Genomic DNA, 22,237 nt, shown 5'->3' with positions numbered 1-22,237 from the left:
CCTGAAATGTGAACATTAACTAGATATGTGATGATATTAAAGAATTTACTGTTAATTTTTTCTAGGTATGAAAATGGTATTTTTTTAAGTCCTTCTTTTTCAGAGATACATACTGAAATATTTATAGATATGAAAGCAGCTGTGCAATCAGATGGGACCATGGGGGAGGTCATCGTAGCACTTAACTACTTCTTGGGTACTTGATATTTTCCAAAATAAAAATTTTAACAATGGAAAAAGAAAAAACAACGAAATACTACTCTACAACCTCCAGAATCACTAAAACTAAAAAGACTGACAATATCAAGAGTTGGTAAGGATGCAGAACAAAAGGAAAGCTTACACTGCTGGTGGGAGTATAAGTTGGTTTAGAAACAACATGGTATTTATTACCTCCTAAAGTTGAACACATGAATACCTGTGACCCTGCAGTTCAACTCCGAGGTATATACGCAAGAGGCCTGAGTGCACATGTGCACCAAGGGACACAGCCAGCAACAGTCACGCGGCATCATTCTTAGTTGCCAAACACTGGGAAAACTCCCATGTCCACCTGCAGTGGGAGAGGTAACTGCACTGTGGTGTATTCACACAATAGAATATCACGGAGCAATGAGAAACGATTATGGCTACCCGCGGCCATAGGGCTGAATCTCAAAAATGGAAGGATAGATGGAACCATACAGATGCTCTGGGGTATTGGCAATAATCTCTTTCTTGATTGGGTGCTGGTTTCATGGGTTTTCAATTTATAATAATCCACCGAGGTATACATTAATGTTCCGTGCACTCTTCTGTATTTATGCGCCAAACTACCAAGTCACTTTAAAAAGAAATACCTAAGTAAATAATACCAGTGGGCCTGGGCAAAAGAGGAACACTGCTGGCTTAAGTTGAGGGAGGGCTGCTCCAAACCTCTACTGGACCCAGTCACAGGTCTCACCCTGCAGACTCACCTGACAGCGTCTACAATTCCTCCCTCCTCGACTGCACTCACACCATTTGCCTCCGAATCTCAAGGGCTGGGACCCTGTCAGCTTTAGGAGTTTAAAGCTCCCCAGATGACTCCAATGTGCAGCCCCAGCTGAGAGACACTCATCTAAAGGATGAGTGAAGAACTCTGTTCTGCTCAGGACGTGGAGCCGTACACTACTCTGAGGGTGGGAAGCCCCGTAATGGTTTAGGTGTCCTCACCACCAAGCCCCCTCAGTCCTAATAGGGAAATATCCCAGTGGCACAGGGAAACACTGCCCATGGTTCAGACACTCTCAGTCCCTTCCCACCTTCAAACCTGGTCATTATCTTATCACTGGGTTGTTTGCCTTCTTTCCCCAGAAACCCAATCAGGACAAAGACTCTCAGATATTAAAGTTAAGGAAAAGTTTGACTCTACCTTCCTTTAATCTGATCAGCTACAAATGGAAGTCTTGGAATAGTCCCAAAAGAGAGGCTGCATTTCATTTCTACCGTACCTAATGCTTAGTTCCTGAATATCAAGACAAAAATTTTCCAAACAACATGAATTGTGACAACAGAAGATTGTGACAAAATTGGAAATTTCTGTACTTTTAAAATTAACTTTGATATTTTTTTTAAATCAAAACTTTTATATCCCACATAGATAAGTTCCTTCAAATGGAATGCTTCCCTCTATTTACTGGTAGACGACTGTAACATGAAATTCCTTGAGTAGGGGAAGAAAGGCATTCCCGTCTCTCACTAGCCCCCATATTTGTTTAGAAGTTGCTCTGTGCTGACAAGCAGGCAGGGGATGTGGGTGACGGACAATGAAACCGGCTGTTAGCCAGGAAAAGGGTCAGGCTGGCGCTATCTCCGGCAATGACATCGTGAACGACACAGGTTTCATCTGCTGGCTCAGGTTTCTAAATCCCTGACAGGGACCTTCATCACGTCAAGGAAACAGCACAGACTCCTTGCTTTTTATTTCTGGTCAGCTTACCACTTCCTCCCCACCCCCTCTGCCACTTCACAGGAATTCAAAGGCAGAGGAAGATGGGCAGGGTTCCTTTTTGAAGACAGTCAATGGCCTGTCTTTTTATTCTGTGTCAGGATCAAGAAATTTCTCTTCACCTTGCTGCCATCAAAAGAACTGCATTGTCTCGTCCCCTCAAAAATGGCAAATCACAAAACAGAATCCCAGGAAATTTATCTCTATTTTTTCAAGTTTTAACACATTTAAGTTAACTTTAAGCAACCCAAACATATGCATTCATGTAAAGGTGAGTTTGTCATCTTTTATCAATGTCAGAAAAAAAAAACCATATATATATATATATATATATATATATATATATATATATATATATTTATTTATTTATTTATTTATATGTGTGTGTTTTTTAAAATTTTTGGCTGCGTTGGGTCTTCACTGCTGCGTGCAGGCTTTCTCTAGTTGCGGTGAGCGGGGGCCACCCTTCGTCGCGGTGCGTGGGCCTCCCACTGCAGTGGCCTCTCTTGTTGAGGAGCATGGGCTCCAGGCACGCGGGCTTCAGTAGTTGTGGCACATAGGCTCAGTAGTTGTGGTTCGCAGGCTCCAGAGCACAGGCTCAGTAGCTGTGGCGCACGGGCTTAGTTGCTCCACGGCATGTGGGATCTTCCCGGACCAGGGCTTGAACCCGTGTCCCCTGCACTGGCAGGCGGATTCTTAACCACTGCGCCACGAGGGAAGTCCAGAAAAATATTTTTTTTAATAAATAAAAATACATTTAGAAAGTACTCAGATATTTGAACTAATTGTAACATCTTACTTTTTATCTCATTACTTAATGAGTGAAAAAAAATCTATCACATGTTCATTAAGTTTTCGAGAAGTACTCAGAAAGATTTTAAACTAGGAAGGGGGTCCTGTGAGCCATTTCCACTGTTATTCCAGATACAACACAACGAGCTGAACCTCACAAATATAAGGCTGGTGAAGAAGCAAGACACAGCACCTAAAGCAGGTTCCGTTCAGATAAAGTCTATAAAAGGGACAAAACTAAGCCACACTGCCTAGGACACACACACGGGTGTACAGGGTTATGACTGCCACAGAAGCCACTGCCACACCACTCTCGCGCTCTGTGGGATGTGTAGGAGAGGAGAGGGGCTATGACCTGGGAGGGCACGAGCCACGTCTGTGGTGCTGCCCATGCTCTGTTCCTTGAGCTGAATGGTGGCTGCATGAGCATCTACTTCATTATTGTTAAACTACAGGTATTTTTACACTTTTCTATGTGTATGTTATATGTCAGTTTAAAATAGGCACAAAAAAAAGAAATCCAGTGTTTCAAGGTAAAAAATATTTCCAGTAGGAAATACTTGGCAGTTTAAAAAAATCCAGAACTTAGCCTACGGACAGAGTGCACCGTCTCTGGTTTCTAAACCAGCCTCTAACAAGAGTCCCAAACTCCAGCGCTCACAGGGCCCTGGCAGGGACTGTAGGGCAGCAGAGCGAGCCCCACGAGGAGACCGGGGTGAGCTGGCGCAGGCCGCTCTGCTAGGGAGGGCGCCTGCTTCGCCTGGACCACCGCGGCTGCCAGGGAACGAAAGCGTCTTTCATTGTATGGGACATCTCCCAATTTCCAAATACTGGCAACTCACTCAAAAGCTATTAAAGAACACTGTGTAAACCAAACAACATCTGTCTATCGACCAGACACAGACTGAGGGCTAGAAGCCTCTGTTTTCTTCTACCTGCTTCAAAGTGCACCCTTTCTCTCATTCAGAAAAACGTCACGGAGCACCCCCCGTGGGCCAGGAACTGGGGCTACACTGATGAACGCGGCCCACTACACCCACAGTGACGTTCAACAGACGCCCAGTCTACTCCTCCCCTTACTTCCCACCTCCAAACCCGGCAACGCCTGGCACTCATCCTCACCTCCTCTCTCTTCTCCCTCTTCCAGCCCCACATCTAATCTCTCAGGAAATCCCATCAGCTCCACCATCCCACCAGACCCAGAATCCAACCGCTTCTCCCACCCCCAGCCCCACCGCGCCGGCCGACGCACCGCCACCTCCTGCTCAGACCCTTCATGGGCTCCCTGCTTCTGCCCTCACGCCCCACACCCAGCCAGAGGGATTCCACTCTCCCATTGCTTCTCCCTTCATTTCGCACAGCGTAGCATGCAAAGCCCTACCATGTTCTAAGGCCCTACGTGACCATACCCTTCAATTAGACTCTACCATTCTTTTTTTTTTTTTTTAATTTTTTTTTGGCTGTGTTGGGTCTTCGTTTCTGTGCGAGGGCTTTCTCTAGTTGCGGCAAGCGGGGGCCACTCTTCATCGCGGTGCGCGGGCCTCTCACTATCGTGGCCTTTCTTGTTGCGGAGCACAGGCTCCAGACGTGCAGGCTCAGTAGTTGTGGCTCACGGGCCTAGTTGCTCCGCAGCATGTGGGATCCTCCCAGACCAGGGCTAGAACCTGTGCCCCCTGCATTAGCAGGCAGATTCTCAACCACTGCGCCACCAGGGAAGCCCCTAGACTCTACCATTCTTGAGGAAAGAATTCTGGGCTTACACAAATCTACTCTTTCTTAAACTTTCATAATTTCCTTGAAGTTTTCTAGTAAGTTTCCTTCTTGAGAATACTTACTTTGTTTTTTGTTCGTTTGTTTTTTAATAAACTTATTTATTTTTGGCTGTGTTGGGTCTTCGTTGCTGTGTGCGGGCTTTCTCTAGTTGCAGTGAGCAGGGGCTACTCTCCGTTGTGGTGCGTGGGCTTCTCATGGTGGTGGCTTCTCTTGTTGCAGAGCACAGGCTCTAGGTGCGCGGGCTTCAGTAGTTGTGGCTCACGGGCTCAGTAGTTGTAGCTCATGGGCTCTAGAGCGCAGGCTCAGTAGTTGTGGCGCACGGGCTTAGCTGCTCCGCGGCATGTGGGATCTTCCCGGACCAGGGCTCGAACCCGTGTCCCCTGCATTGGCAGGCGGATTCTCAACCACTGCGTCACCAGGGAAGCCCCTTACCTTGTTTTGACAACAACTCAGCAAGTATATCCTAGATATAGACACTCATGTGTGCATTAAATATTTTTTCATAGCTTAACAGGAATAAGCTATGTCTACAAGTAGGTCTGAGGGAAACTAAGATTTCCCCAGAACTAGACCAGCAGGAATGGGGCCAGGAGAATGTCCCAGAAGTCCCGGCTGGCAAGAGGTACAAATTCAGGAGAGCGGCCATTTTCTGCTCGCAGCACATGGTCAGAGCACGGGCTCCAGAGGCAGACAGGTGTAGGGTCAGACTGCAGGGCTGCTTCTACTTACTAGCTGGGTCACAGTAGGCAAGTTATTTAACTTTATGAGACTCTGTTTCATCAGATGCAGAATGCAGACTGAGAATTTCCTCTTGGGGACTGAAAGGCCACAGTCAGTGGCGGGCCTGGCACGTCACAGGCAGTCAGCACAGCAGCTCCAGGCCCTGCACGGTTGGCACCACAGCCTTGAAGCTCCACCGTCCCACATGGTTTCCTCGCTCGCTGACCGGCTCAGCATGCAGGCCGGGCGTTCTGACAGCACGACACACAGTGCTGTTGGCTTACGTCCAGAACTTTTTCAGTGGACTGTCATCTCTAAAAGCACAGTAGGGCTGCCAGGAAAATCTACTTTGTCAGATGAAGAACCCCAGCCCCACAGCTGGGCCCACATTTTCTGGTTGCTAAAGCACTTCCATTGGAAAAGCTGGGTTTTTGTTTTGTTTGCAAAGATAACACTAATGGCACCAAAAGGAAAACAGCAGTGCCACGAATACAAGTCCTAGAGGCATTTTCACAAGGAAGAGGCAAGTGAGGACAAGCCTCGGACAGGCATGGACAGGGTATTAGGTGCAGATGGGTACTGGGCGCAGGCAGGGTACTCACCAATGGCCCTGCGGAAGTTCTCCATCAGCACTTCTGTCTTCTTGATCTCCGTGGAGTAAACTTCACTCCCCACCATCGGGCAGAAAGGGACCTTACTACCCAGCTCCTGAGCAATAGCCAGAGCTAGAGCTGTCTACAGAAGAAAACAAAGGAAATGCACTTGTTTCACATTCTTGAAATATACTTCAGGAACATATGCTATAAAAAAATTATTAACTAGGAACTGAAATTCTAGCCCTTTAGTTTTAATACAGTTTGCATGTTTCACAATAAACGTTTAATGACTTTTGTGGACAGTTGATTTCTAGCATAATGGTCCCTGTCATCACAACAGTTGTCACGACTGAGACTTGGCCAGTCCAGTTCGCGATGTTTCACATGCCCCTCCCACTCACCCTACAAAGTGGACACCACTACTCTCCCCATTTCACAAATGAGGAAGCTGAGACACAGATTAAATAACACGTCCTCGGTACCATAATCTAGAAAATGGCACAGTGGAACCTTAAAGTCTGACAGCAGGGTTCCAGAGATCAGATTCCCATCAGAATAGTCAGTATAGTCTTCCAAAACTGTTCCCTCAGTGTCAAAACAGGGTTCTGACCTCGTCGCAGTAGAACAGCACCACTGGGTCTTTGAGATACTGCTTTCTGTCTTTACAGACACAGCAAGGCACCAACTTACAACCCATCAGAAATCAATAATCAAGGAACAACTGACAGGATGTTCACTTTATGCTGAGTGGCCCCGCAAACCATGAAGAATGACACACAAGCTAGGATTCTGAAGCTATGAGCTGGTGAAGTTACACGTGAACATGCCCTAATAAACTACAAACTGACCTTTGCTAAGATAACTACCGCTGGCAGATGCTGAAGAGACGAAGACTAACCGACGTATGGTCAAAGAGCAAGTATGAAAAGCCAGTGCCTTAAAGCTGGTGCAGGACGGGGAAACACCACGGCCTTTTAATACTGTTTTCACCTTTCCTCAACTTTGACACGAGAGCCCAGGTAAGGTCCCCAAGGTGTACAGGCTAAGGAAGAGAACAAGGTTGCTACTGAAGGATGACATGGATCTCCAAGACACTTTTAAAAGTGGCTCAGTAAAGGTTCCTCTTCTGTTCACTGCCCTTTTGGTGATAGTTTAATCTTCAGCGTGACCCTGGGTACATGGCAAATCTCTGGTGCCTGACTTCCTCATCTGTCAAATCAAAGTCCTGGGTTACATCACCGGTAGCAAACTGGTTGCCCACAGACTGCTCCTGTTTTGGCCTGCAGAGTCTCATGTGTGTTTTCTTTCTTTTTTGGCTGTGTTGGGTCTTCGTTGCTGTGTGCGGACTTTCTCTAGTTGCGGCGAGCGGGGTCTACTTTTCATTGTGGTGCGCGGGCTTCTCACTGCAGTGGCTTCTCTTGCTGCGGAGCACGGGCTCTAGAGCACAGGCTCAGTAGTTGGCGCACAGGTTTAGTTGCTCTGTGGCATGTGGGATCTTCCCAGACCAGGGACTGAACCCATGTCCCCAGCATTGGCAGGAGGATTCTTAACCACTGCACCACCAGGGAAGCCCTCATGTGTGTTTTTAAACTCAGTTGTTGCCCATTTTCTGATGCTGGGAAATTTCACATAAAAATACAATTATTTAGCTTCTTCTGAGAAGCAAGAAGGTCTGGCCACGGGGGGGCCCGTGACCACGTGGCAGCACTGGGAGTGGGCACGCGGGCAGCTGCCTCCCCAGCAAGGGCGCGCGCGGGCTCCCGGGCGCTGCACTCAGCCCCACTGCCCGTCTGAGTCGGCATCTGAGTTTGTGCCCTCAGGGCTGATACCTCTAAAGCTGCATCCTCTTGTATCCTAAGAGCGAAGGGAAAATCTCTGGAGCGTAACGGGGCAGGTAGCAGCACGCTGACACCAGGGCTCCCAGCAGGAGCCTCGGGCCAGCCACGCTCACCTTCTATCCCAACCCCGCCACCTCTCCAGTCACTCCTCCTCCTCTTTCCCTGTCGCTACAGGCCCCAACCCCCCTCCCGCAGCTGTGAACTCCAGAGACAGTGCTGCATCAGATTCAATGCAGACCCCCACCACTACCAAATACAGAAGAGATGATCGACATATCCCACTAAAATATGATAAATGCTTGGTTAAGAAATGCTTCAGGTGTGTCTAGTTTCCTCCACTTAAAGCTCCCAGAAGGCTGGCATACAATGTGGCTACTGTGCAGACTGTACCTACACCTACTACATAGGGCCGGGTGACGTGCACGAGGGGTCCCACTGAGCCCTCGTACCTACACCTACTACATAGGGCCGGGCGACGTGCACGAGGGGTCCCACTGAGCCCTCGTACCTACACCTACTACATAGGGCCGGGCGACGTGCACGAGGGGACCCACTGAGCCCTCGTACCTACACCTACTATATAGGGCCGGGCGACGTGCACGAGGGGTCCCACTGAGCCCTCCCAAGCAGCCTATGAACTTGATACTCTAGTTCACACTTTGTGAATCTAGAAACTGAAACTCAGAAATTTCCAGCTCCCCCAAAGTCAAGCAGTTAGCAAGCAGAAGGGTCAGGATGAAAACCCCAATCTCCAAGACCTATTTCTGTGCCCACCCCCTACGCAAGTGGCACAAAAAAGAGGCTGTTGCCTAAAGATTAAAAAACCTACTTTGTTTTCAACTTCATCCGAACACCTTTTTCTAAAACCCAAACCCAAAGCCCCATTATTAAGAGTGTGCAGGCCTCAGGAGGGGAATGGCCATACCCTGAACAAGCACCACACTCCTGCCGGCCACTCAGTTAAGTTGTCTGAACCTTGAGGTCCATGGGTACAATGTTACAAAAGCACCAGAGACCCATGCTTCCAGCAAAGTGGCCACTAGAGCCACGGCCACTCCCTCCTGTTACAAAACATCTAGAATAAGTAAGTAGTCATGATAGACCCAGAGTAGTAAACTATCATTGCAAGGTAGTTTACTACTCTGAAAAGCTGGGCAGGTGTTTGACAGATGCCAGAAACCCCCGGATAAAAAGGAGCCTTGAAGGGCACACGTCAGTAGACAAGGTGGCCACAGAGAAAATCTCCAAGGGACAAAGACAAGCTTGTCCGTCTCACCGCAGCTCTGGCTGAGGAAGTCTCACGAGCAGGCTCCCAAACAGATGAAGGATTGGTCTCTACACTGCGTTATGGCCAGAAAACCCAAGCCACAAAATTTCCTTCATGTGCCCTGTGCTGGCAGCACAGCAGGGGCCCTCCCAAGTCCTCTCAGGAAGCACTCGGCCCTAATCAAGAGATCAGGGAAGCCGCAGATTTGATCAAACAGGAGTCCACAAGCAGATACAGGATACAAAATAAATAAGAAAGTATTTCACGGGGCTTCCCTGGTGGCGCAGTGGTTAAGAATCCGCCTGCCAATGCAGGGGACACGGGTTTGAGCCCTGGTCCAGGAAGATCCCACATGCCGCAGAGCAACTAAGCCCGTGCGCCACAACTACTGAGCCTGTGCTCTAGAGGCTGTGAGCCACAACTACTGAGCCCGCAAGCCACAACTACTGAAGCCCACACGCCTAGAGCCCGTGCTCTGCAACAAGAGAAGCCACTGCAATGAGAAGCGCACGCACCGCAACGAAGAGTAGCCCCTGCTTGCCGCAACTAGAGAAAGCCCACATGCAGCAACAAAGACCCAACGCAGCCAAAAATAAATAAATAAAATGAAAATAAATTTTAAAAAATTTAAAAAAAAAAAGAAAGTATTTCACAAACAAGGAACAAGAGGCTATCAAAAATAGCCAGATTTTGGGACTTCCCTGGCGGCCCAGTGGTTAGGACTCCACGCTTCCACTGCAGGGGGCATGGGTTCGATCCCTGGTCGGGGAACTAAGATCCTGCAAGCTGCATGGCACGGCCAAAACAAACAAACAAATAAATAAGCAAAAAACAGATTTTGTAGAAATGAAGAAATTAAAACTAATGAGTGGGGGAGGGAGGGGCTTCTTCATTATAAAAAAAAAAGCAAGCTAATATATGTAGAGGATACGACAGATTTAGAAAATCACCATTTTGCAACCACCAATGTGATAACTGATAAGGCAATGACCATCAGTGAATGCTACAGCCATAGGGTAAAAGGATATTCAGGACATCTCAAAGTGTCACTTCCCAGATGATTATAAATTTCAGAGGGAACCAGTCCCCTCACAGTGGAACGTGGCATTAGCCTCCTGTTGTGATGCAGGTTCCAGACACATCACCTGCATCGCGTTCTGCCAAAGGGCTGAACGTTTCAGACACAATCAGACAACCACTGGAGGACAGCTGTAGGGTACTCTACAGAACAACTGTCCTAGGCTCTTCAAAAATGTCAGTGTCATAAAAGAAAACAAACCAAAAATGCAGGGGACGGGAACTGTTCTCGATAAAGAGACTAAAGAGACAATAATGAATGCAATGTGTGATATGTGATTATAATTCAATTAAAAAATATTAAAAAATGAAAGAGCCACAAACTGAAATGACTTGGAGATATTTTAATATAAACTAGATATTAGCTAATTTTATTAGCAACATTACATTTCTTGGGTGGATGACCGTATCATGGGAACGACAGAGAAGGTCCCTTGCACTTACTTTCAAATGGTTCATAAGTAACATAGAGAAAACACAAATCTCACAAAATATTTACACTTAGTTACCTATGAGTAGGGTACAGAGGGATTCATCAAACTGTTCTTTCCACTCTTTTGTAGGTTACAAATTTTTCAAAATGGAAAATATTCATCGGACTGGATTAAAGAGTAGCTTCCTCACAGCTTACAAGACAGACTGGAAGAGAGGTCTAATGAAGCTACCCAGAACGCAGAAGAGTCAAAACAACAGAAAACATAACAGAGGTTCAAAGACTAAGAAGACAAAATGAGAAGCTCCAGCCCAGGATTTCCCAGTCTTGGCACTGTGGGCATTTTGGGCTGGAGAACTCCTCTTACAGGGGCTGCTCTGTGCTCTGCAAGGTGCCCTGCAAACCCCACGGCCTCCACCCACAAGATGCCAGCAGCACTCCTGGCCCAACCAAGTGTGACAACCGAAAACGTCTCAGGACAGTGCCAAATGCTCCCGGGGGGCAAAGTCAGCCCAGGTAGAGGACCTCTGCAGTGGAACCTCACCTAGCTGGAGTTCCAGAAGAGAAGAGAGAGAACAGGGAAAGGCAGCATCTGAAGAGACAAAGGCTGACCAGTTCCCAGAACTTATTAGACACAATATGTACTCAGATCCATATCAAGCAGGATAAATGAAAATAAATCCACCCTTTGACATATCACAGTGAAACACCAAAACCAAAATATCCCAAAAACATCCAGAGAGAAAAGACAAAATCCTCAAAACCAGTCTTCCCAAAAGCAACACTAGAAGCCAAAAGGTAGCAAATATCACTGAGAGAAACAGTATTGAGAGAACACATCTGTCAACTGAATTATATATCCAGCATAACTATCTTTCAAAACAAAGGCAACACAATAAATACAAACCTGACTTTGCCACCAACAAACTTCTATAAGGAACTTCTTAATGATGTACTTTAGGAAGGAAACGGAGGGAGAGCAAAGGTCTAAGATATGAGAAGGAGTAGTAAGCAAATAAATGGTAAATACAGTGACAAGCAGAAAGGGAATTAAAGCTCACATTTATACTTGTTCACAAATATAGCACTTCCTCCTCTATTGTTAGACACCAGTAAAAGACATACTATCAGTTCAATCATATGACTTCAAAATGATAATTAGAGTCATCATCTTACAACTGCCACTTTAATAACTCCCTCAAACAGGCAGGGCTGCGCTACTGCTTCAGAAAGGCTAAGGGACCTGCCTGGGGTCTCAGCACCAGAGCTGGAACCCCTTTCTTTACACAATGACTCCCCCAGGCTCCTCCTCTCCTGCACCAAGCAGCCCTCCTGAAGAACAAGCAGGGCCCAGACTGGGGGCTCTAGTGCGTTTCAAGCACCCAGCCAAGCCCCTCACAGATCCCACAAGTTGTCCTGCACCCTCGGCCTGGAAGGCCCTTTTCTTCCCTGCAAAGTCAAATGTCAAGCTTCAACCCCTCCAGCCACACCAGCCCCAGTGTCACCTCCTGCTGCGATTCCAGCTGCATTTAAGATCAGGCGATGCCTCGCAGCTTAGTGCTCAGCTGGAGTTTTCCGTGCTGCCATGGTATCCTCTCTGCCCTGGAGAGACTGTAAGGCCCTTGGAGATAAAGATCACGTCTCTAATTCTTTTTTCCTTTTTCTTCCCATCTCTCACACAGCCAGAATAGTGCTGGGTCAAGTTAGCATTTGGAAAATTGCTTGCTGACTGGTTTTCTTTCCCCCTCAAGTAAGATGTCACTCCCAAGATTTTATGAAGCCCTAGGCCAACAGAAATGTATTTCCAGAGCAAAGGAGACTTGAAGGAGATAAAAGACAAATTACAGAGACAATGAGACACCTGTGAGGACTTCGCTCTCTTTTCTCTGGAGCTCAGCCAGGGTAATTTGAAGTTTAGAAGCATGGATTTTAGATACTCAACTGTATTATTGCACGTCGGTTTTAAAAACATACGTATAACCAATTTAGCTAAACAAAGACCAGTTAAGACACAAATTGAATTTGGCTTAGACGTTAAGATCATCCTCTTGGGTAGATTTTAAAAAATGAGAGAAAATGAGTACCTTGCCAGTTCCAGGAGGCCCTGCCAACAAGACAGCTCTTCCAGCCATTTTCTTGCTTTTGATTAATTCCACTATCACACCACATGCCTAGACACCACAATAGAAAGAAATAATAAATCAATATTAAAATGTTTCACAGGAGGAAAAAGTCCAGTGCCTGGTCCACACAACTCAGACTCATCGAGTGCCAGGACACCACAGGCGCTGTTCTAGGTGCCAGAGGCAGTAGAGGGCCATGGAGCTCATGTCCTAGTGGAGGAGACATACAAACACAGAATCTCTACTATGAAGAAAAAAGGGCAACAAACGAGCAAGTGGCTGGGGGCAGAGGTTACTCTATAATAAAGAGTGATCTGGGAAGACCTCTTTGACATTATATTTGATATACGAAGCTGCAGGCAGGGCAGGAGTCAGTGTTCCAGGGAAAGGCAACAATAAAGTCAAAATACAGTCCTGAGCTTGGCATGTCCAAGGGACAGAAAAGCTGTGCTGACCAGAGTTCAGAAAACAAGCAGACCGGGAAGATGGGGTGGTAGAGGCAAGAGGGGCAGCACCCAGAACAGAATTTCCAGTCCATAGTAAAGTTTGGATTTTATTCTACGTGTAATGGGAAGCCAGTGAAAAAGCCTTAGGCCACATGTCATGTTCTGAAAATTTGTTTTTAAAGGATCTTGATGGCTGCTATGTGGAGAACGGACAGGAGGGGTACAAATGGGAGCAGTGGCATATACTCCAGGGGCCCACACACCTCAAAATTGGAAACAAGACTGTGTGTATATGTTCAAATGTGCATTTTTTCCAGGGAGGGGTCACAGCTTTCATCAGATTCCCAAATTAACCCACTAACGGCTAAGAATCAATGACGTATTCTACTAGTTGGCCATCAGTTAGCTATCCCAGAATGCTGTAAGCAAATGCTGCAGTGAGGTTTAACCTACGGCATCCTAAGATCCAAGGAATGCCCTTCAAATCCTCAAGATTAAATTACTTGTTTGTTCGTATATTTTAAATATTCTGAGTATTAAGCCATTTACAGCATATATTACATATAGACAGGTATGTACATTATATACATACAGCATGTATTTCACATACACATACACGTATATACAGTTGACCCATGAACCCTTGAAGTTAGGGGCGCCCAACCTCCACGCAGGCGAAAATCAGCGCATAACTATACAGTCAGCCCTCCATATCTGTGGTTCAGCAGCCCTGGATTCAACCAACGGGGGGTCATGTTGCACCCTAATACGTATTTATTGAAAGAAATCTGCGAATAAGTGGACCCGTGCAGTTCAAACCCATGTTGTTCAAGAGTTGACTGCATATTGATACGTGTGTGTATATATGTTTAGAAATTCCATAAATGGGTTCCTGGTTTTATGTATTTTAGAATATTTAACTCTAAAGGAGTAAGGCTGAGAAAGTCACACTCCTTAAACACCTAATCTCAAGGTTTCTCACACTGATCTAAAAACCTAAAGCACAGCTGTCTCCAAGGTGCACCGTCCTTGCCTCAGGGCAGGCCCACAGCTCCCCTCCCTGGGTGGTACCTCGTGGACAGGGTCTTGTGAGCGCATCTTATCTCCTCTCCCGCTTTCCCCATGGACTGTGGAGACGTACCTTGGTCCCACACTTAGCCCCTCAAAAACATGGGTTCAAGGAATGCATGTGGATGTGCCCTATTCCATTTCTGGCTCGGCGGGAAAAGCACAGTACACTTCACAGAGCCTAGAAGATACTCTTCAGATGCTGCATTTCTAAAAAGACAGAAGAGCCATTATGGTCTTTCCACAGTAACCTCTGATATCATAATCCTCAGCACTGGAACTCTTTGGGCAACTCAAAAGAGGTAGAAGAGCCTTTGCCAACCTTGGCTACGTACTCTTAATCACACACTTCCCCTTCCATTTAACCTTCTTCCATTTAGGCTCCTTCTCTCCAGTGAGACATGTCCAGTGAATTCCAAAATTTAAAAAGTATGAACTGGAAGGGCCTTTAAAAGATGACCTAGTCTAACTCTCATTTTTCAGATGAGGACATTAAACATCAAGGAGGCTGCTAATGTGACCAGACTCAGACAAGGACCTGGTAGCAGAGGTGGGATGCCCAATAATTCAGTACGTAAATTCTGAGTCCCTATAATGAGTCAAGTTCTGGGTATATACTACTACCCAGTCTCTGTCCTTGGGAAGCTCATATTCGTATGGAGGTACACAGCGTCAGAGTTAAGAGTATGGATTCTGGAGTCAGATAGACTTGGGTTTAAATCCTGGCTCTACCAATTACCAGCCGAGTACCCTTAGATCCATAACCTAACCTCTAGGAACCACAGTTTCCTCAGCTGAAAACAGAGTTCATAGCATAGTGGCACAAAGGCTAAAGGGTTTATGGTAAAGTATACTAATGTCTACAACTTACTTTGAAATGCAAAAGCAGATTGCTAGATGGATAAATGAGCAGATAGAAGACAAAGCAACAGAGTAAAATGTTACTTGTAGAATTCAGGCACACAGGTACGCCCTACACAAGTCTTTCAACTTTTTGGTACGTCTGAAAAGTGTCATGACAAAGTGGAGGAGAACGAAAAGACAATGGAAACGGAGCTGCTTAGCACAGCGCGGCACATGAAAAGCGCTCAACAGTGTCAGCTACTTGCAGAGACAGGCCCTCCGAGAGCAGAAGCTGGAAAAAGAGAAATTTCAAAGTCACCTTGGCCCTGTCACTATTTCCTCTCTGGAAACCTGATGTTCCAAATGGAAACCAGAGGCTTCTCTTTGGCCCTTTCTATTAGCACAATCAGGCTAGGAGGCAAGAGGCTTGCCCAGGAGTTCTGTAGCTGCCGAGCCACCGCAGGGGCGGAGGGGCAAAATGGGCTGACGTTAGGGCTGAGGGGGGCCCGAGGGGGGCGGTCCTACCACAGAGCGCGCTGCTTCGGGAGTCAGGGGCACACAGGCACAAACTCCAGCATTACTATTACTAAACTGGGTGGCAAGCGGATGGGTGAAGTGACCTCTCCCCCCCTTAATGTTCTCATCAAAAAAAAAAAAATACACACACACACACACACACACACACAAAGAGCCTGAACAGTTTTATGATGATAATGCGGGCGAAGGCACTTGGCACCAGCATCACTTAGTAAAAGTGGGCTTAACTGGAATGTTCAGAAAGGCCTCTGTACCTGCCACTTGCTCAGGCGGATCACCTCCCGACTTTAAAAGCCCCAGAGCCTCCCACTGCGCTCACAGCAACTCAAACGCCGTGCCCGGGCCCGCAGAGCCCCGCAGGAACTGATCCCCGAAGTCTAATAACGGCCCTTCTGTTCAGCGGTTTAAACGCTTGTGTCTGAAACGCGAGCTCCAGGAGAGCAGGGACCTGGCCCATCTTCTCCCCGCCGACCCCCGTGCCGCGCGGACGGCCTGGCCCAGAGCGGCGGTCAGTCAGGACTCGCGGCCAGGGACGAGGCCGCGGGGTCGTCGCCGCGCCCCGGGACGTCCTCCCCACGCCCCACCCCCAGGCCAGGTCCGCGCCGCCCGGGCCCACCTCAGCCCCGTCCCCGCCTCGGTCTCCCCCTCAGTTCAGTCCCCCCGCCTCAGCCCCCGCGCCGCCGCCACACCTCGCGCGCATTCTCCTGGCCCACGAGCCCCGAGGCCGCCTGCTTGGCCAGGCCGCTCTCGTCCAGTCCCAGCCCCTTCACGTGGCTGTGGGAGGCGATGCGCTGCGTCTTGGTGGTGCTCTTCACCTCCTCGATCTTCATCCTGCGCACCTGGAGCCCGAGCGCCCGCTCAGCCCTAGCAGCGCGCAGCCGGTTACCACGCGGCCGTTACCAGGCGGCTGGTCCGGGCCCGCCTCGGTCAGCTCCCCATTGGCCGCGGCGGGAACGCCTCAGCGCCCCATTGGCTCCTGGCTGTGCCCGTCGCGGCTGCCGGGGAGGCTCCGCCCACCCGCTTCCGGCTGTGTCCCGAGGTTGGCTTCCCCTGCGGCCGGCGCTTCCTGCCCGGGTGGGCCCGAAAGGGCCGCTGAGCACCAGTGAGGGCGCGAGTCCCGCTCTTCACGGCGCCTTCGCGTCCTTGACCGCACTCGAATGGATACCCTTTTGCGGAGCTCAAGTTCGACCTCGGTGTTGGATATGAAGAGACAGGTTTAGAACTTAAGCTTCGACTTGCACCCACTAAGCAGTTTTCTGACTCCCACGCCTTTCATCTCCCTGGGGATGCCGTGCTCAGCATCCTCCTTGGGATTGTCCTCCTCTGCTTCTCCTCGCCTCCACCTCTCCCTTTACTTAGATTAAGTTGGCTGTGGATGACGTTTAGTGTAATTCCTAATGCAGATAAAGATGCGGGCTAAAAGAGGCCCACTAACTTACGAAGACCGCACAGCAAGTAATCAGAAGAGTTGGAACTCCACCTGAGGACTTCAGGCTTTGCAGCCGGTGTAAACCTCATCCCATCCCACGACCTCAGATGAGACAATTAGCCAGCGGCTGTGTCCTGTCCGGTTCCATGATGATATTAACACACCCCTGAAAAGTGTACTCTTTCCATCCACCCAGTCATTCCACAAACATTTGTTAGCACCTGCTGTGAGCCAGACACTACAATGCACTAGGATGCAGACACAAAATACAAAATCTCCAGCCTTGACAAGCTCAGTCCTTAGTTGGGAAATTTGCAACATGAGGTGTGCCAAAGCAGGTACACCCACGTGGTGTGCAAGCCCAGAGCAGGGCCATCTGGAACAGCTGGAGAGCCAAGGAAGGCACCATGAGGTGGTAACGCCTGGACCGATCCCTGACAGAAGGATAACATCCTCGGAAGCAGACGGTATGTCACCATTTCACACATGAGTGGACTCAGGTCCAGAGAAAGGGAGGGACTGGCCCAGAACTCAGGGGAGCTTGCATTAGGGTTGAGACAGACCTGAAGTCAAATCCAGTTGCAGGAGTTCCTGACTCTCACCTCTCCTTGTACTTCTCCATCATAACTTCTGAGTCTAGGTTTCCGATTACTTTCAAGACTATCAGGTCAATGTTAGTCTCTCCCACTAAATGGCAGGCATTAAGAAAGTGTAGATCACATCTGTGTTCATCATTTTAACCCCAGTGTCTCCATACAGCCTGGCTCACAGTTAACACTTCTTATAAATTCAGTAGGGTTCTGGACCCTCACATACACACAGAATCATGCAGTTTTGCTGCACGTATTTTACACAGCGGATCTTATGGGACTTGATAATGGTTTCTGTCAGTGAATGGAACATTTTGGCCCCCCCCTCCCCCTCCACCAGAGCTGTTACATTTTTTTCCTGCTAAAGAACAGTTCAAACATCTGATCCAGCCTAGCATTCTCTTTTTACAGGTGAGGAAACTGAGGCCCTAAAAGGGGATGGAGTTTGTCCAAGATCACAAATTGAGCAAATGCCTTTCCCAGGCCTAGACCCCAGATCCAGTGTGCAAAGAAGCTGGGCCTGGCTGCAGAGCCAGGCAGATCCTTTCATTTCAACAGAAGATGACGCGGCAGGCCAGTGTCCAAAGTGTGCCAGGTGCATGAAGGTAGGTGAGGCCCATAGCAGTGGACAGGGGTTATTATGCCCACCCAGCACCCTTCCTACCTCTTCTGGCCACCTTCACTCTAATTTTCTGTAGAGAACCACCCTTCCCCACCTTGGCATCTAGGCGGTTTAGATGGGTTGACCCCCTTCCCCCCCAGCTTTATTTCAGGAATGGACACGGGTCCCTGGCCTGACCTATCAAAGTATCCCCTCCTCCCCAGAATGGTGATTGGTTCAGAAATGTGAGTGGACAGTCCAATGACACTCAGACCTGCACTTTTACTGGAAATATCAGGAAAGAAAGAGACTTGGGTCCTAGGTTTCCAGGTCATCTTTGCCACTTCATGGGAAGACTGTCTGAGAATGAAGCCAGCACAAAGGAAAGGAAAGCTGGCAGATTCCTGATTAAATCCTTTACGTCCCCAGATCCAGCTTTGCCCTACTTGGCAGTGTAAATGGCACTGACATTGGGGCTTAAAATAACTTGAGTTAGGGTTCCACCCATGGGTTTGTGCAGTGACACACATACAAGGAATGGAGTGGACAGTTGCATCCCAGCTTGTGCTGTGTGACAACCCCAGACCTGCCTGCTCTCTCACTCTCGCTCCCATGAGCCTTGCTCTTTCACCCCCAGGCCCTTGACCCCTCTTTTCTCCAGTCCAAGCTTGATCATCTCAGCCACTTGGTTCCCAGCGCTTCTTCTCCCTCCTTGCTTTGACTTCTTTCACACTTGACCTTTGAGCCCACAAGCCCAGGTCAAGCCTGCCTCTGCCTTCTCCAACATCTTGAGAAGGCTGCTGCATGTGGAGGGGGGGCAATGACCTAGGGGCCCCGTGAAGCCACACATTGTAATGGTCTCCAGGCTCAGCTGAGTGCTGAGAGCGTATCCTAACTAATAGGACATTTAATAATGGTCTGCAGTAATCTAACAGCGTGGCACTGGCGTAAGGATAAACATATAGACCAATGGAATAGAATAGAGAGCCCAGAAATAAACCCTCAGTATATCAGCAAGGGCGCCAAGACCATTCAAAGGGGAAAGAGCTGAAACTTAATTCTTTTTTTTTTTCTTGGCCATGCCATGTGGCATGTGGGATCTTAGTTCCCCAACCAGGGATCGAACCTGCTCCCCCTGCAGTGGAAGCGCGGAGTCTTAACCACTGGACCGCCAGGGAAGTCCAGTAATTAAGTCTTGATTTGGTGGCTTGAGGCTTAGCATAAGCCACTGCATTTTGGGCCCACTGTCTTATTTTTAACAATTTCCTCCTTTTGACCAGTCTCTCAGCCTGAGAGATGCAATACAAATTTAAGGCATTAGCGCTATTCCCAGCTACCACTCTGGAGGCCTTGCAGCTTCTGCTGACCCTCTGTGTGGTGCTCACAGGTTATGACGTCGGGTTCACGTTCTTTGTCAGTCTTTCCTTCGTTCTTTTTCTGATGTTTCAGTTGTAGGGAGATCATTTGCTTGGTGGTTAGTGGCTGCGAACATGCATTTAAAGCTTTTGAGAGAATACAACGCACTACAAAGATTATTACGATGATTACAAGCAGGATAATTCCCAGTGTCTGGGGTGCACTTCAGAGCCATGGTCCCCAAGATCCAAACCAATCAGAATCAAAATCAAAGAAAGTCTCTGTTGAAGAGGTCCCTTTTTAAGCTAATTGGCTTAGTCCCTGGTCTTATATTCCCACATTCTCACCCCCCTTTCTGAGTGTTGCCAACCTAATTGGCATGCTTGTTATTTCAGCCCCAGGCTGATTTCTGGGGACAGAAGGGACACCTTAGAGGTGGTACAAGACATAAAATTAAATAATGTTGCTGGCGTCTTAGAGGTGGTACAAAGACATAAAATTAAATAAAGTTGATCCACATAGTGAGAACATTATTGCCTTTTTAATTCTAATTTAGTGAGTCTTAGGGGGTAGAGTGTGACTTTAACCCCTTTCTAACGCTTGCTAATCTCTCTTTATTAAAGATCCTGATTCTGAGGTTGTTGTGGTTCCCAGCTATTTATGGCAAGTGATAATGTTTTTCTGTGTAAGGGAAATAATTTTATTTAAGTCAAACTTAAAGAAAAATATGAAGTTGTAGGTGGTACCTGGATATTGCATAAATTATGAAGATGGTTCATATCACTGAGGTTGAAAAAAACTTGACATAAAACAAGGATCAGCTGGCAGCAAACAGAGGGCCTGAGCAAGTCACCTCTCCTTGTCCTCCTCCCTCTGCTGTAAAGTAGCAACAACAGCACTTCCTAGGATTATTGAAAGAATTCAGTGAGATCTTTTACAATGGGCTCAAGCGCTGGGAGGGGCACAGAAAATGGCATCAGAGCTTTGGAACATAAAGACATGGGCTATTTCTGCCTTGGATATCTGCCTGCTGTGTGTGTGTCCTGCCCTTCGTGGTAATTTTGTCATGCTTTTCAAACGGAAACAGTACCCGAGGGCACTCACAGGAATTGCTTTGGCGCCCGAGGCAGGAAGTCGGGCTGGGGACAGGGTCAGGTTAGCCAGGGTGAGGCCTGTGCCTCCGATTGCAACCTTCTCTGCTGGGGAACAGTTTCCGTCCGTCTCAGCAGGCACCTCCCACTGCGGTGGGGAAACCCGGCAGCAGATGCCGAGAAAGCAGCTGGAGCCTGCAGGTCCCCAGGGCTCCGTCTGGACCATCGTCCCACTGGCGTCCCACTGGTGTCACATGGCAATGGGGTCAGAGGTCAGGGCAGCCTGGGCGAAAGCAGCAGGTCTGACCAGAGGACAGGCTGTGAGGCTATTTCCAGTGTAGGTCTTAGTTGTCAGACTCTGATTCTCTGAGCAGGTGGGAGGGAGTTAGGAGCCCTTCACTGATTTAATAAATGGGAAAAGAGACTCCACACTCCAAGTAAAGGTTTGTATTAGTTTCCTATGGCTGCAGTAACAAATTGCTACAAACTTAATGGCATAAAACAACACACAGGTATTCTCTTACAGTTCTGCAGGTCAGTGTCCAAAATGGGCCTCACTAGGCTAAAAGCAAGGCGTGGGCAGGGCTGCGTTCCTTTCTGGAGGCCCTGGGGGAGCACCCACAGTCTGGGTTTTTCCAGCTTCTACAGGCTGCCCACCTTCCTGGACTTATGTTCTGCTTCCACCTTTAAAAACAGTTAACGGCCAGCGGCGTCTTCTTATGATGCCATCTCTGATTCTGATCCTCCCGCCTCCCTCCTATAAAGACCCTGCTGACTACATCAGGCCCACGGGATAATCCAGGGTGGGCTCCCCACCTCCCCCATCCCTGCCATCACAAGATCCTTAACTGAATCACACCTGCCGAGTCTTGTTACCATGTAGGGCAACACCATCACAGGTTCCAGGACACGGACATCTTTGGAAGCCACTCTTCTGCTGTGGCCAGGCTTCCCTCCAGGGGTCCCATTAGGGCCCAGACTGATTTCCCCAGGCTTTAGTCCAGTATCAGAGAGCACACTTTTCTACTGCCTGTCCTGGAAAAAATTCCAGGGTTTTCTCCGATTGTGCTAACTTGGGTCACACGCTCACTGCCAAACCAATGGTCATGGCTACTGGAATGGACCTGAGTCTCAGGCCCACCCCTAGAGCTAGCGTTCAGTCAGCCCCCATCATGACCTGGAGAAGAGGAGTGTGATACCTCCAAGGAGAGTTGAGGAGTCTTACAGAAGAAGAGGGAGGGGACGCCGACCACTGTAGACCTTAAAGAGTTTGTATCCATATCCAGGTGGAAAGTGTGCTCCCAGGCACACAGCCAGCACGAGGTAGGGCCGTGATTTGAACCTGCGTGGGACCAGCTCTTGCCAGGACATCAGCTCCCACCCTGCAGCTAACGGGGCATTAGCAGATCTGTTCAGTACTGGGAGTGCCATGGAGCACAGTGGTGGCCTGGGTGACAACCTCATCTGAGGTTACTGTGGGACATGTCGAGGAAGGTACGTGGTTAACACAATCACTGGCAAGGTAGATACCCTCAGAGAAAAGGGAAATTTCCATTTTACTCCTAAAAGAATCTTTAAAGCCAAACTCAAATCAAAGAGCAAAGTATAATAACTTCCTCTGAGCAAATTTATAATTAATCCTGGATTAATTGGCCTTAATGAAGTTGAATTAATTACTAGCTGTTCGT

At 48.2% G+C, this 22,237-nt stretch overlaps 1 protein-coding gene across 2 annotated transcripts in view; it reads right to left on the bottom strand.

Moving 5' to 3' along the window:
- The window catches only part of RUVBL1 (RuvB like AAA ATPase 1), a 36,677-nt gene extending 20,283 nt beyond the window's left edge, over positions 1 to 16,394 (bottom strand). Inside the window, exons 1-3 of one of the 2 annotated variants that reach the window (XM_059937752.1) lie at positions 16,172 to 16,394; positions 12,550 to 12,636; positions 5,857 to 5,989 (exon numbers count right to left, since the gene is read on the bottom strand). In XM_059937752.1, the coding sequence (XP_059793735.1) occupies positions 5,857 to 5,989; positions 12,550 to 12,636; positions 16,172 to 16,312 (361 nt within the window). In that variant the 5' untranslated portion in view covers positions 16,313 to 16,394. The remainder of the gene's footprint in view (positions 1 to 5,856; positions 5,990 to 12,549; positions 12,637 to 16,171) is intronic. The other variant, XM_059937753.1, reaches the window with a different exon arrangement.
- Positions 16,395 to 22,237: the final 5,843 nt, after the last annotated feature.

This window comes from Balaenoptera ricei, chromosome 11 (genome assembly GCF_028023285.1).
Source record: "Balaenoptera ricei isolate mBalRic1 chromosome 11, mBalRic1.hap2, whole genome shotgun sequence".
In the NCBI taxonomy this organism is placed as follows: Eukaryota; Metazoa; Chordata; class Mammalia; order Artiodactyla; family Balaenopteridae; genus Balaenoptera; species Balaenoptera ricei.
Note: the sequence above shows the minus strand (reverse complement) of the source record. Positions and strands in the feature narration are given on the sequence as shown.